This window comes from Colletes latitarsis, chromosome 4 (assembly GCF_051014445.1).
Source record: "Colletes latitarsis isolate SP2378_abdomen chromosome 4, iyColLati1, whole genome shotgun sequence".
NCBI classification, from domain to species: domain Eukaryota; kingdom Metazoa; phylum Arthropoda; class Insecta; order Hymenoptera; family Colletidae; genus Colletes; species Colletes latitarsis.
This window is the reverse complement of record NC_135137.1, coordinates 43,215,554-43,228,853: the sequence shown is the minus strand read 5'-3', so window position 1 is coordinate 43,228,853 and position 13,300 is coordinate 43,215,554. Positions and strand designations below refer to the sequence as shown.

General features: G+C 46.4%; 1 protein-coding gene across 1 annotated transcript in view; it reads left to right on the top strand.

Moving 5' to 3' along the window:
- Window positions 1-10,762, top strand: part of LOC143340795 (LIM domain only protein 3) — a 62,576-nt gene extending 51,814 nt beyond the window's left edge. The window contains exons 5-6 of the mRNA XM_076763100.1: window positions 2,113-2,269; window positions 8,670-10,762. Of these exons, the coding sequence (XP_076619215.1) occupies window positions 2,113-2,269; window positions 8,670-8,828 (316 nt within the window). The 3' untranslated portion in view covers window positions 8,829-10,762. The remainder of the gene's footprint in view (window positions 1-2,112; window positions 2,270-8,669) is intronic.
- The last annotated feature ends 2,538 nt before the right edge of the window (window positions 10,763-13,300 follow it).

Here is a 13,300-nt window from a genome sequence, read left to right as displayed (position 1 = left end):
GCACGTTCATACTTCGCCACCATTCTGAAATCTGCCTGTGTATGCTATAGCAGCGTATATCGCATCGGATTATTAGAAAATCCCGTGGATTTCGTACGTTCGACTTTTAGATGCGCTACGCCGATGCTTGAAATTGTCAAAACGATAATGATTCTGCAGGTACGATACGTTTCTTTGGTCGCGTTAACGGTGAAACGTGGAAAAAATGTTGGATAAAAAAACGCGGAAATAATTCTTTATGCGCGGTGGCAAAAGATTTCGAATTCAAGTCGGACCATTTTTGTGCAAAATGAATGAAGAAAGGTAGAGCAGAAATGGACTCGGCTGTAATCCAGATACGATGTAGCGTCTGCGAATCGAGCGGAAATTTACATTTAAAGAACCTCGAAGACACTCTCGGAAGCTACGGGGCAACGGTAGCATTTCGCTGCTTGTTTTTATTTTCTCGCAATTTCCTCGCCGGAGCAGAACGGAAAACGGTCTTAAAAGGAATTAGCACGCTTTACTACTTCGCCTATCTTCGACACAACCCTTGGACGGAGTTTCTTCGAATCTTCGTGACTCTCTGGTTTTATCGACCGTAACGATCGTGAGGATACCACACCGTGTTAATAATGCTCATAAAAAATAATCGGAATCCGTGATTCTAAATAACAATAAATCCTGTCATATTACGATAATAAAATGTCATTACGGTGTAACGGTGTGTTTAAAGATTCGCATAATGCCGAGCGATTGTCCTCGGCCGCGATTACCGTTAATCCTGTTAGCGTACAATAATCGGGAGATTATCTCTAAGAGAATTTGTACAGCGAGCAGTGATAGAAAAACGCGTTTATTACTAGTTTTTCTGGCATCGGTAACGGCTCATTACCTTCGATTCGAGTGTGCTAACGGTTTTGATGACGTCAGTACCGTGAGAGAGTAGTGCGCTAAGAATCAGACGGAGAAAGACTGCCGAAATTTAGACAGCGCCGCGTAACGACTAATTAGAGTAACGCGGCCGCGTCTTCGGCTGTCAATCCGCGCAGTCCTACGTAGACTTCCAACTAGACCGGATCGGCTCCCGATTACACTCGAACGGAAAGATTTACGAAAGGAAAGTTCTAATTGTTTAATATTCAGAACGATTCTGCCTGTATTTGAAGGGTGTAAAGAGTAGATGTTCAGTCTGGTGCCGGTCCACTGATTGACCTCGCACAGCTGAGAATTCGATAAAACTCGAGAAAAGTGTGGAAATAATCCGCCTTTTCCTTGACAAACGGATCGGTTTAGATTCGGTCAAGTACGCCCCGGAATCTTGTATGGGATTTCCCAAATCGAGATTTCACGACATCAGTCCTGCGACAGGAGATCGAGAAAATACACCAGTAGGGTGTTCGATATCCTGTGGAGTGATCGAGAATATACACCAGTAAGGTGTTCGATCCCTCCGTGCAGAATTGAGCGTTCGTATAAACGATCGAGACATAAGAAAGTTGGCATAATTACGCTTCAATTTTCTTGTGATTACCGCCAGGCTGAGGAGACACCTAAGGTGAGTCCATTGTAGTCGGGTCGACGTCCACAAAGGACGCCTGACTTTTCCGGTCTGCGAGTCCTTACTCCTACAGATCCCGCCGGTGTAACGTTTAGAGGAGCACCTGTGCGGAGGAGTAAAGGAGTCGTGGGTCAGGCCCCCATGTGGTTCAAATACTGCTAAGTGCAACGAATAGATGTGCAACGTGCAGTGAACCACGTGCAGTCGGGCTCCGTAGTGCAACCCCTGACCAATAAGTCATCTGTTGAAGCAACCAAGAGCAGCCACAGTTCGACGGTTGGGCTGTTGCACTGCACTGCGTTTCGACGCATAGACTCAGTGGACAGACTCACGGGAAAAGTGCATTTGGAGCCTTACAACCTCCACTTACAATCCCGTTCGCAAGGTAATCGACTGCAAACGGCGTAGATAAGGAATTGATTCTTTATCAAAAGCCAAAATTAAAAATACAGTCCACTAGCGAATTCGTATATTACGAACGAGCAAAATTCTCCGCTCCTATATGTACATTCGAATCGTGAGAATTACTTTCAGACGCATCGCTTCAATTTTGCTTCGTTTTTCTTTTACAGATTCTGTATCGGCGACAGATTTTATTTATACGAAAATAAAATCTTGTGCGAGTACGATTACGAAGAGAGGCTGGTTTTCGCAAACATGGCGGTACATCCGCCTCCAACAGCGACCTTGGCACAAATTAAGAGACAAGTGACGCACCTTCAACCACAGGTAATCGTACGTCTTCTAATTAGAAAATAATGCGTTTTCGAAACGTGCGGGGAGATTATCGCGTGGTCGAATCAACAACGGTCGCTCGTCCCGCGACACACGCGATCCTATACAATGCTGGTTGACATCCTTTGACAGCGATACCGCTACAAATGCCGTCGATAACGCGTTTCCATCGCGAATCTGTATGCTGGCCATACAAGCGTATCGCATCCGCGCGTAACATTGGCCAGGCCGCTTTGAATCTTCTCAAGATTACGATCATCGGGTGTTCCGGAAGGTTCAAAACTCCTCAAGACGTAACCCCTTAAGGTGGGTTAAAGTGGCAGGTCGCTCATCCTGACCCTCTCGACAACAACAAAGGACTCCCTCGAGGCTTCAGCTATGCTTTACCACCCTGCCATCGTCTTACGAGTTAGGATATCGCGTGTCCTTATTAATTAAGCTCGTCCGTTAAGCAAGCCTCGTCGCATACCGTGAAGATCCGTTCCGTCCTCTCGAACGGTGCTGGAACGTGCGAAAGAATTTACACTTTGAGCAAGGATACGCCGGTATCTTGGCTGGAATTACCCGGCTGAAATTTCGGCTGCGAGCGATGAAGCTGCTCTAACGAGGCGAACCAATGTGTTTTCAGGCCGAGAAAAAAGAATTAAAAAACCTAAGCGACTAGATATATAGTATATTCTCGGTCGCTGTTTTGAAGGATGTTCCTCGTAGCGCGGAAAGGAGCCCTTACTTACAAGTTGGAAGTATGAACTCATCGCGTTAAGCCGTTTGGGTTTCTTGATTATCTTAAAGCAACAGCCGTGCTTCGAAACAATATCTTAAGCTCCGCTGTACGGAGGACCTCGTCCTGTCTGACCCGAGGAGGATCCGATCTACTTAATCCAGCCTCCGTCTTGCAAGGATGTTTACGTCCCCTAACATGCTTACGTCACGTACCGTAATTTACCAAGTGCAATATTTACCGATCGATTGCCGACGTTCGACGTTCCCTCTATCCCTTGGACGGCAGTCGATCGATAAACATTGATAAATTAAAAATCCATACCTCGATTCAGACGTTTCTGTTCGTCCACTAACAATTCCCGTTTATCGGTCGATCGGTCGATCGGTCGATCGTTGAGCAAGTATTCGAGACAAACTTTTACGAGTGGTCGAAGACCCTAGATTGCCGGCTCACACGCTCGAATTGTACGCATGCACAGAATAACGAGGTGGTCTGATGATATCAGACTCGGCAGCGTGTACTACTTATAATATGTAAATTTCCACCCCTCGGCCGGCCTGCCAGCGAACTGCGTGTAATTCAGGGGTTGCTAACCCTCGCGACTCTATTTCTACACCACGTAAGCGTTCATGTTCTTGCACGTTGAGCTTCTGCGTGCAATTCTGCTTCCTTATACGCGGTACGTTCCGTGCGCGTCGGTGTTGGTTCAATTAATATCAATTCGCGCGTACGGCAAATCGAAGCAGAGACCGGGATCCACGTATCGCGAAAGATCGATGCATTTGAAATGCATTTGAAACTCTTGGACGAAAAACTAATAATTATTTAACTATCGTTGCTTGCGTGCTAAAAAGAAACTTGCTTTTAATTGCAAGCAAGTTTTACCCCGTTCGAGTAAAAAATGTACAAAGCCATTATATGTGTAGTTTGTATAGAGGAATTTACGACTTCTCGATTCTTGACGGTTGGTACATAGTTCGTTATTCCGTGAATGGAGAACCGTTCATGGAATATCGATTACGCCGGAGGGTTTACTGCTGCGAGGGTTATAAATGACCGGTGCGCGAAATAACGGGACGGTAGACTAATGCCAATAATCGGCGTGGCATGCTAATGTCGTTTGCGCATCTATTACGTTAAGCCTGATGGATCCCTCTTGACATGTCGTTGCTGGAGCGTGAATACCTTCGATCGCGGAGAACACTCAAAGGTGTCTGCCGCCAACCCAACATCGAGGGCCGTTCTATTTCCTCGGTGAATGTCGCTGTGACATTTAGCATCTGAATGGAAAAGACGATCGCCGAGACAGCTGGTCTCCGGTGCGAGCTTGACGCGGTAGATAGTGTCAGATCACGAGTCGTCTCTCGTTAATTGTCACGGACGAACGTGAAATTCTGTCATGTTTGGAACCGTGTCTGTTCAGTGGCGGTGGGTGGGTGGATTCTATCCATTATAGCTTTCCGTATCGATGCTGTTCGCGATCTATTGTAAACCCATAAACGATCGTATCTCCGAAAATGTTCCGTACGAGCCTGATAAAAAAATCACAGCAACGACCAACAGGAGTTAAGAACGAAAGGGTTCTGGAATACCAAAGAAGCTGCTGCTGCTGCTGGAATTAGACGTCGTGACGAAATGCAAAGTGTCGGCGGTGCTATCTCGGCTTGAGAAAATCAAGAGGGAAGAGCAGGAAAGGAGGAGGAGGGCGTTAAGATTCTTAAAAACCGCGAAGAGGGTGCTCGTCCCGGTCGAGGCAGCTGCCGCTCCGACGCTTTCCTTAAGCCGCGGCCATGAGAATGGCAAAGTTGTCTCGACCGAACCAGGAGAACGGTAGTTTTTCTGATTGCCTGAGAACAGACAGCTGTTCCAATCTTTCTCAGCCATACTAGCCGAGTTTGGTCCTTGTAAGTAATGCCCTGCCGTGTAGCGTATACGAATCTCGAGTGCGCGAAACGATCCGAGGTAAACAGCTAATGAGGGGTGAAAATGGAAGAGAACAAAAGAAAATAGAACGATACTGACCCCCGATAAATTCAATTACCATCTTGAGCGTTCTCGGTTTCTCAGCGACCGCTGCTCTTAGAAAAGATCGCCTCGTTGGAAATAGGTTCTCCGCTCATCCATCAAAAGTGTCAGCCGCGTGTTTGAACGCCTTCGGAAAGCGCGCTCGGGGGCGAAAGTTCTAATCGATTCGAGATCGTTAGAATCGTTTTTATCGCGTCGCGAGAAACTTGGTTTCAACGACATAATCTTCCCCTCTCGACGGAGGCAACTGTAACGCGTTTAAAAATTGGCGAGAAGTCTTATTTTGATCTAATTTTCCCCTCGAGACCCGTCGAAAAGAGCGGAACGTGGCACGAGAAAGGAACAGAGACCGCACGAATCGGTGAGCAGAGTGCGACCAAGAAGGAGGAGGACAAGGAAGGGGCTCGAAACGATTATCTGAGTTTTAAAACAAACTCTCAAGTGTCTGCAAAGTCCCCCGCGAATCAGAGGGTTGAAGGGGGTAGAACTAGGGAAAGAGGAAGCAGTGTGCCTGAGAAGGAGTTTGCGGAGGGAGATAATATGCTAATGCCAAGACGTAGACTACATGGAAATTTAAGAGGATCAATGTGCAGTACGAGATTCGTACGGGGAATAAGGTATTACAACGTCTTCTATACTTCTTCCAGGCGATTAGACCCTCGAAACTTTCAGAAACGTACACTGACAACCGGAATTAAATTAAACTTCTTGAATACGCCTGGTCGTTATCGAACACGCAGGGGTATCGAAGCATGAAAATATGAATTGTATATAATTCGGCAAAAGTATGCACGGATAGCTACAAGAATCTCTTCGTAAGATCGGTAGGGACGTCGTTGTTGCTAATTACGGTATTATTAGATGCACTGCGCTTGACTAAATTTCACGTAAACCTTCCGCCGTAGACCCTTGTACAATACCACGCAGAGAAAACTCGCATGAGAAGGCCAAGCTTACGCGAGATTATTATGAGTTTAGTTGCGAAACAACGGAACGCTATGCGTCCCCGACTCTCTTTTGTAACGATTATTACTCGCGCTCGGTGGGTCCAGTTCTGCGTGCATTTGTGCGCAACAGGAAAGTCGGTAGCGTCGAGTTTAATTGACCGTCGGAAACGCGTATAATTTCGCTTTTCTAAAACACCAAGAGAAATCGCTGAACCTCGGTTCAAACATATTTTTACAAACTCGAGTATTTGTTGCATCGATTATAACAGCCAGTCTCTTGAACTAACAAGTAACACGTGGAAAGTCCAAAGGATGGAACGCATTAAGCAAACCCTTCGCGATATAATAATCCCTGATAAAATGTCGGGGCTCGCGGCATTCTGTTCTAAACGATTCTTCTCCGATAAACGACCTGCCTAATTCTCATCTCGTGCCTCTGGCCGTGGATAGACGGCAGGGATCGAGGTTCGGGGGCGGTGAACGGTCTAGAGGGTGGTGCTAATTTTTCCGCGTAAGAAAAGCAGCGCGGCGGAGGAACTAGCTTGCACCTGGCTGGTTCCCAGCCGCGGGAGATCAACGGACAAATGACACGCGATTCTCGCCAGCTCCCGGCAACCCCGGATGCCCCGCATTTACCGTCAGTTACAAACTGCCTTCGCCTTCTCGTCGAGTCACGATTAATGTCTTATTCGCGGGCGAGGGGTTTGCGTTAAGGTCCGCTTACGCTGCTGCGTTGTTAATACTACGCGAAAGACACTCGAGGCATTCGAAATAAAAAATACCGCGTACGACCGTGGGACGTTCTCGGACTCGCGGGCCCCGATAACATTTGGGCTTTGTGGAACCTGACAACGGATACATACTCTCGAATTCGTGCGACTTTCCTGTACGCACAACAGGGAACTTGATACCTAAGAGTATATGTATAACTGGTCTCGTTCGATACGAAATAAATATCCCCGAAACCAGAAGGTACGATACAGACGACACCGGATCCATACGATCCAGTAAGGATGATCTTGAACTCGGGCGTTACAAACTCTTGCTGAGACAAACTTGCTGGTGGTCTGGTTATTATCGCAACACATTTTCGACTTGAGTGCGTTCAACCGAAATAGATAAAGAGGGGGGTAGTTTGGAAAAGCGGTCCGTAACAACGGGCCACAGAAAGATAGATTCAAAAACAGTCTGTCGTAAGAATACTTAATAATATTTCTAAACTATTTTGTTATTATTCGTTCTGTAATTTATACCATGTCGTATCTATTTATTCGATTCGCAGATCGCGCGTAATTTATTACGAAGACGGCTGTAAATCCACGGGACGGTAAATCCTTCTCTGACAATTGTAGATAAAACTTGAATAAGTCATAGACTTAATTTAACCCGTGGTACCGACCAAACGGCGGTTCGGAGTCCTCCACGGAGATTTCTTAATTACGCACGGGTTCCTGCCGAGGAAGGAGGGAAGAAACAAAGAGCGGTGACCGAGGAGCGAAAGGGACAAAATGGTAGGGCGTTGTATCGAGAAGAAAAAGAAAAGGACGGTGGTCCTCGTTGGTGCACGGACTCTGAAAAGGGTTCTCGTCGCGGCAAGAAGATTCAGACATTCTTGCGGGAGAGAAAGTTGCCCCTTACCGCGGTGATAAAGCATTTCTTTAGCGGCTCTTTGTCATTTTTATCGTAATTATTTACGAGGTAATTACTGGCCCCGCCACTTCGTGAATCCTACTTTGTCGTTTGTTACTTGAGACTTTCGAATGGAGCGTCCGTCCAGTGCGAGGAGTTGCCAAAGAAACGTATCGTTTGATTTTATGTTAACGTAGTAAGAAATAACTTGCTCGCGTCGCGTACACCGAACCTCGGTAACGGAGGGAAATCATGAAAATGGCAGGTTCGTTCATTGCGCGAAAGTTAGCACAATCAACTTACGGAGTAAAATCGAGGGAGGATTCTCCTCGACGAGAGGGGCTGAGCCGCACGGTCTGTCGAATTTTAAGCCTGTATAATTTAACACCTTTGCCGGAGAAACTAAGAGAAACTGATGGTGAAGGGAACAGCGGAGCTAGAGATACGAAGTTTCAAGTTTTCAACGGCACTTACCTATCCTAGCGCCATCTCGTGCTCGCAAAATATTCTCTCCTTCTCTCTCTCTCTCTCTCTCTCTGTTTGATTCCCGTAAGTATACCTTGGGTAGACGGAAACAGCTAAAGTCGAGAGAAAGAAGGGAGAGCAAAGAGAGGATATCGAAAGGGAAAAGATAGAAGAGGCGGGAGGATACGCCCAAGTTGAGTCGAGATACAAGTCCGTTCTTCTGGCCTTTTGTTTTTGGAGTAGAACCGTAGAGACACGGAGGTTCGAGAACGAGAACACCGCGTCTAAAACGAATACGTTAGTGGCGTCAACCCCTTTCGCTGCGAGAACGTTTCCCGTCCCTCTTCCGAGTTTTAAGTCTCTGTCGTGAATAATTGTTCGAATCAGATTAAGCCGCTGCTTGGTCGATTGATTGCGGATGTAATTATGGGACTGCGCGTTCCTTCCTATCTTTTCACTGCCGTAGATTTACCGACGATTAAAGCCAACTTTGAAATTGGTCCATCGCGAGCCAACACTTGATAACAGATTCGATAACTAGGCGTCTCATTATAATCTTAAAGTTTTAAACTCGTTATAATTTCATGATCATTCTGTTTTTCAGACCATATCCACGGGAAGTCCACAGAGACACGCAAACGGAGAAACAACCCATAACCACAATGGATATCCCGCGCCAGCGAGCTCGAGCGCCCATAACATCCTGAACCCCATGAATAATTTAAACGGCATCAATGCACAAACACCTTACGATACGAAATGACAAACGAAGTAAATGCCAGCGTATATCGATCGAATAGCGAAAACGTTGCCAAATTTGTTCAACGACACGGACGTCTTTTCTATCATCGTCGTCACTATCGTAGCACACACGTTCTAAAGGTTCGCTAGTTACTGGAATCTTAGTAAGTCTGCTTTTACCATCAAGATTATTATTTAAAGATAACAAGAAAGAAGTCGTTTTAACGACGAAAACTCGTACGTGAACGACGAGCTCGCGAAAGCTGCGTTCCGACGCGTAAAATATTATAATCGACATTTATTAAACGTTAAGTGCTTGTCGCGTCGAAGCTTTTCACGTCGGTAAAAAACGGACTACGCGATTGTACCGAATTTCTTAACCCCTTCCCGTGCCATTTAGCTCGACGAAAACTGCTTTATAACAGAGATTATAAGAATCGTGAGCAACTAAAACTCAATCACGGTCGTGATTTGCTGTCCGCGAGCCTGGTTCGTGGTATTCATGTTTGGACCACAATCTTCATCACGAGTCAGACTCGTTAAAGTACGGGTAGGGTATAATCCGAGGTTCGGAACCGTTGTTCGAGTCGCCTCGAATTCTTCCATGCCAAGGCGCGACGCGACGCGAGGCGACGGCGGCCGCTCAGAACGCGACACACGAGGCTGTTCGAATCGAGCGCGCGAAACTATTGGTGCTGTTTAGACGAAATTTACGACGTTCGAATATCAAGAACTAAAGTAAACTCTAAAAACGAACGGAGACCGATGCTAACGGTGCGAGAGAGAAAGATCGAGCGATTCGAGGTTAGAGCTCACGGGGAAACAATGCGGGTAAACCGAATGCTCAGGGGTGATCAAAGTTTGGCTGTTCTTGTAGTCGACTTTGCTGTCCGTTGCGGGCAGCGCCGGTAAATCTAGCTTTACCGGACTACCGGACCAACGGACTACCGGAGGTAGAACTCGAGGAATGGCCACGGGGTGAAATTGGTGAGCGAGGTTGGCTTGGCAGATCGAATCGGTAGCTGACTTCGCCATCCAGCAATCCAGCCAACCAGCCAGCCAGCCAGCCTCGCCACCCCTTGGGGCTCATACGTTAGGGGCGACTTAAGCATTGTTTCAACTTCGAATCTCCCGGTAAAGGCCCAGATTGATGTCGCGAACTTTTCCGTTGCCTTATTTGCGAGTCAGATAACGAGGCTGAGTTATGCCGAAAGTTCTCTCTTTCTCTCGAATTGGCGGCCGGGCGCTATCAGAAAAGAGCAACGCAGTGCCTCGGAGGAAATGTTTTATTTCCTTCGTGCCATACGTTTCCAAGATTTGTCGGCGGAGCATGTCGCGCAATCTTTCGAACGATAATAGGCTCACCGAATCTGTCCAAACACGGTCATTTTCGACTCCTCGCTATGGAAGCAATGTCTCGTAAAATTGATTTATAATTAGCGAGCCTGTAATCGTTCTCGAACTCTATTGCCACGTTTTTTCTATCGACGCGTGCTAAACATTTCCTTTGTAATTTTTAAACGTAACGAATACTTCCACGATACGCGTGTAGTTCCTAACACTAAGCGTCTCCGAGGTAAAAATGTAACGATCAACGCGAACAAGAGAAAGAAAGACATTGTATCGTGTCACACTAACCAATCGTCTAACCAAATAACTCGCATAGATTACGATTAGTAGCGATCGTGGATGGCAACGATCAAAGCACGCTATCGTGCATCATTGATTACCTTCCATCGACGAACGGATCGCATTATAATCAAGCCGCTTATCTAATGGAAAAACCGAATCCGTCTCGTCTCGAATGCCGAACACAAATGTACGATGCATGTAAAAACAGAAAGCTCTGAACGAGAATACGTAAGGAAGTGTGTATGTTCGCTAGTATAGATATGTTTTGTATTATAATTCTATCATAGAAATATTAATTGAAATAAAATTACTGTTTCGATGTTACACGGTGTGTCGTTTGTTTGCTTATGCTCGGAATCGAGGGTGAATCGAGCGAGCGAAATTTCGGAAAGTCGCATATTGATTTCGTTACGCGGCCATGCGAGTTGAAAGTCAACGCCGCGTAATATCTTCGCATCCCTGTGTACCGACTCAAGACTTTCCCCGCGTTTCTCGCATCCTTCGCGTTTCCTCTGAATTATTTAAGACGGCTACGTGATTGGCCGACAAATCCGGACTGCCTCAATAATTTACCAATCATACGCGGTCCTTTGTGTTTTATACGCCACGTTTCGAATAAATCGCATTGCGTATTCAAGAGAGCGAGATCCGACTCTATTCGGGCGCGAACGCGAACGCGAACCCTCTCTGTGTTAGGTCTTGCTTTGGAACAAAAAGACACAGCTAACGGAAAAAAGTAAGGGAGCGATGTTTCTACGGTTCGATTCGAAATTTCTTTGAGACGCGGAAATCGGTGTTGCGTATACCAATAATACTTTTAATATTACAAACTGAGTGGTAGTGATAGGTATTTAAAAATCAGTCTGTGGACCAGAATTTTAAGCGTAACCGTATGCAAGGAGATTCGACCGACGACTGAACGATCGCGGTAACAAAATACGAAGCAATTTTGTAAGAGGAACCGAACGTTCGAGGGTAAGTAAACCGAGGCGGGAAACGGTTGGTGGAAAGAGCGAGCATTCGATGTAAATTGGCAATTTTTCTCGTGCGGCCCACGATAATCATTGGCAATTAGACTACCGAGCCTCTGATAAATGTTATTTATGACCATGATTATCCGCGGCGCACCTAGCTGCTCCAAGGTTCGTCTAACTACGAAACCCCCATCGGCCGTTTAATTGGTCAGCGATTATTCATGTTTGTACAAAATGTCGGTACAAGCGCCATTTTACCTCTCCACAAATGCAGGCGAAACTTTCTACCAAACTGCATCGACGGGCTTAATGCGCGCGAATCACGGATACCTCTGAACAATTTCACCGGACAGAATTTCATCACCTCGATAATTCAAGGTGTTGATTGTAACCTGTGCGCGGCAAGCAGAGATGCATATAATTAGTTGTTGGAAAAAAGAAACAAAAATTTGGATGCCTTTGCAAATTGAAACGTAGGTACATTTTAAGAGGTCGGGCGGGAGATGCAACGTTTCGCGATCAAAGTTCGCGTTTAACAATTATGTCGTCCAAAAAGTTTTGCTTAATTTCAGGAAAGATATATTTTCTCGTTCGAACGGTAATCGTTCCTCCTAGTATATTTTTTCACGATAATGGCAGAAAAGCAAGCGTCCACGCAAGAATAGCCGAAAATCATATTCCATCCGTTGAGCGTGATTAAAAGAGAAGACCAAACGCATCGTGCTCCTCGCGGTCCTTGAAACAATATTATTATTAAAAGCTGTACGCGGCCCGGTGATCCACGTGAGTCGACGGAATGGCGAAAAGAGCGAAGAGGACAGTGCGGCCGGGGATGCGGGAACCACAGGCTGGAAGGGAAGAGGGATCTGGCAACGGAAGAGCGATTAATTAAAAGAGCAAAAACTGTTTTCATAAAATTCATTTGCGGAAATATGCGCCGACTGAAATAATATCCGGCCGATGAGCGCGCGTGTCCCGACTCGGCGCGGCGCGGCGGCGGGTTGCGGCGCGACGTTCACGGGGACGCGGTGCTCGAGCGAAAAACCGACTCGAATAAAAATGGAGGCTGGACGAAATGCGAAGTTTTCGCATTTTTTTACGTTCGTCCACCGGACCGTGTATACGTTATATCGCGCCTCTGTGTGCGTGCCTGCCCGCGTACGTTTATTCTCTTGACCCACCATCGTAAGCGTATCGTGCATGCACCGGTTACAAAGCAACCAATCTTCCCTGTCTTTTGCTTCTTTTCTCTCTCCCTTTACCACCCTTCCGTTCTCCCCTCTCTTCTTTTCTTTTGTTTGCTACGCTTCCCTCCCACCGCCCCCGTCTCGCTTTCATTCAATCTCGCAGCCGTTCGGTCATAAAAATATTTCTACGCCTTCCCGGATATTTTTTCCTTCCGTTGCCCGTAGCTCGCACACGCTTTTCGCCACCCCATTATTCTCGGCGACTAACAGCGACGCGAAGTGTGATTTAAACGCGCGTAAAAGTGGTCGTTAAAAAGCAAGAAAGCTCCTTAGCGCTCGCTTTGATTGGCCAACTCGGTTTATTAAAACGCCCTGGGCGATATTACATATTTTTCTTCTCGCTTGAACCCGGCCACTCCAGTGCCACTCTAGACCGCTTGCTTTCTACGTCGGTTCCCGTTCTTTCCTTCTCTTTGTCAAAGTATAAACGCTAACTGCTCAAATAGCCATTTTCTCCTTCTCAGTTTCTTTTCTTACCCCTTGTTACAACCACCTTCCGGCACTGTTTTACAATACCTCGAAAAAGTTTTCTTTCCGAGAACTGTACAACGAACATCTTACCTCAACCTTACCGAACGATACTTGTTCGACAGCTACGACGACGACGACGACGACGACGACGATGACTCGTAACGCGACAA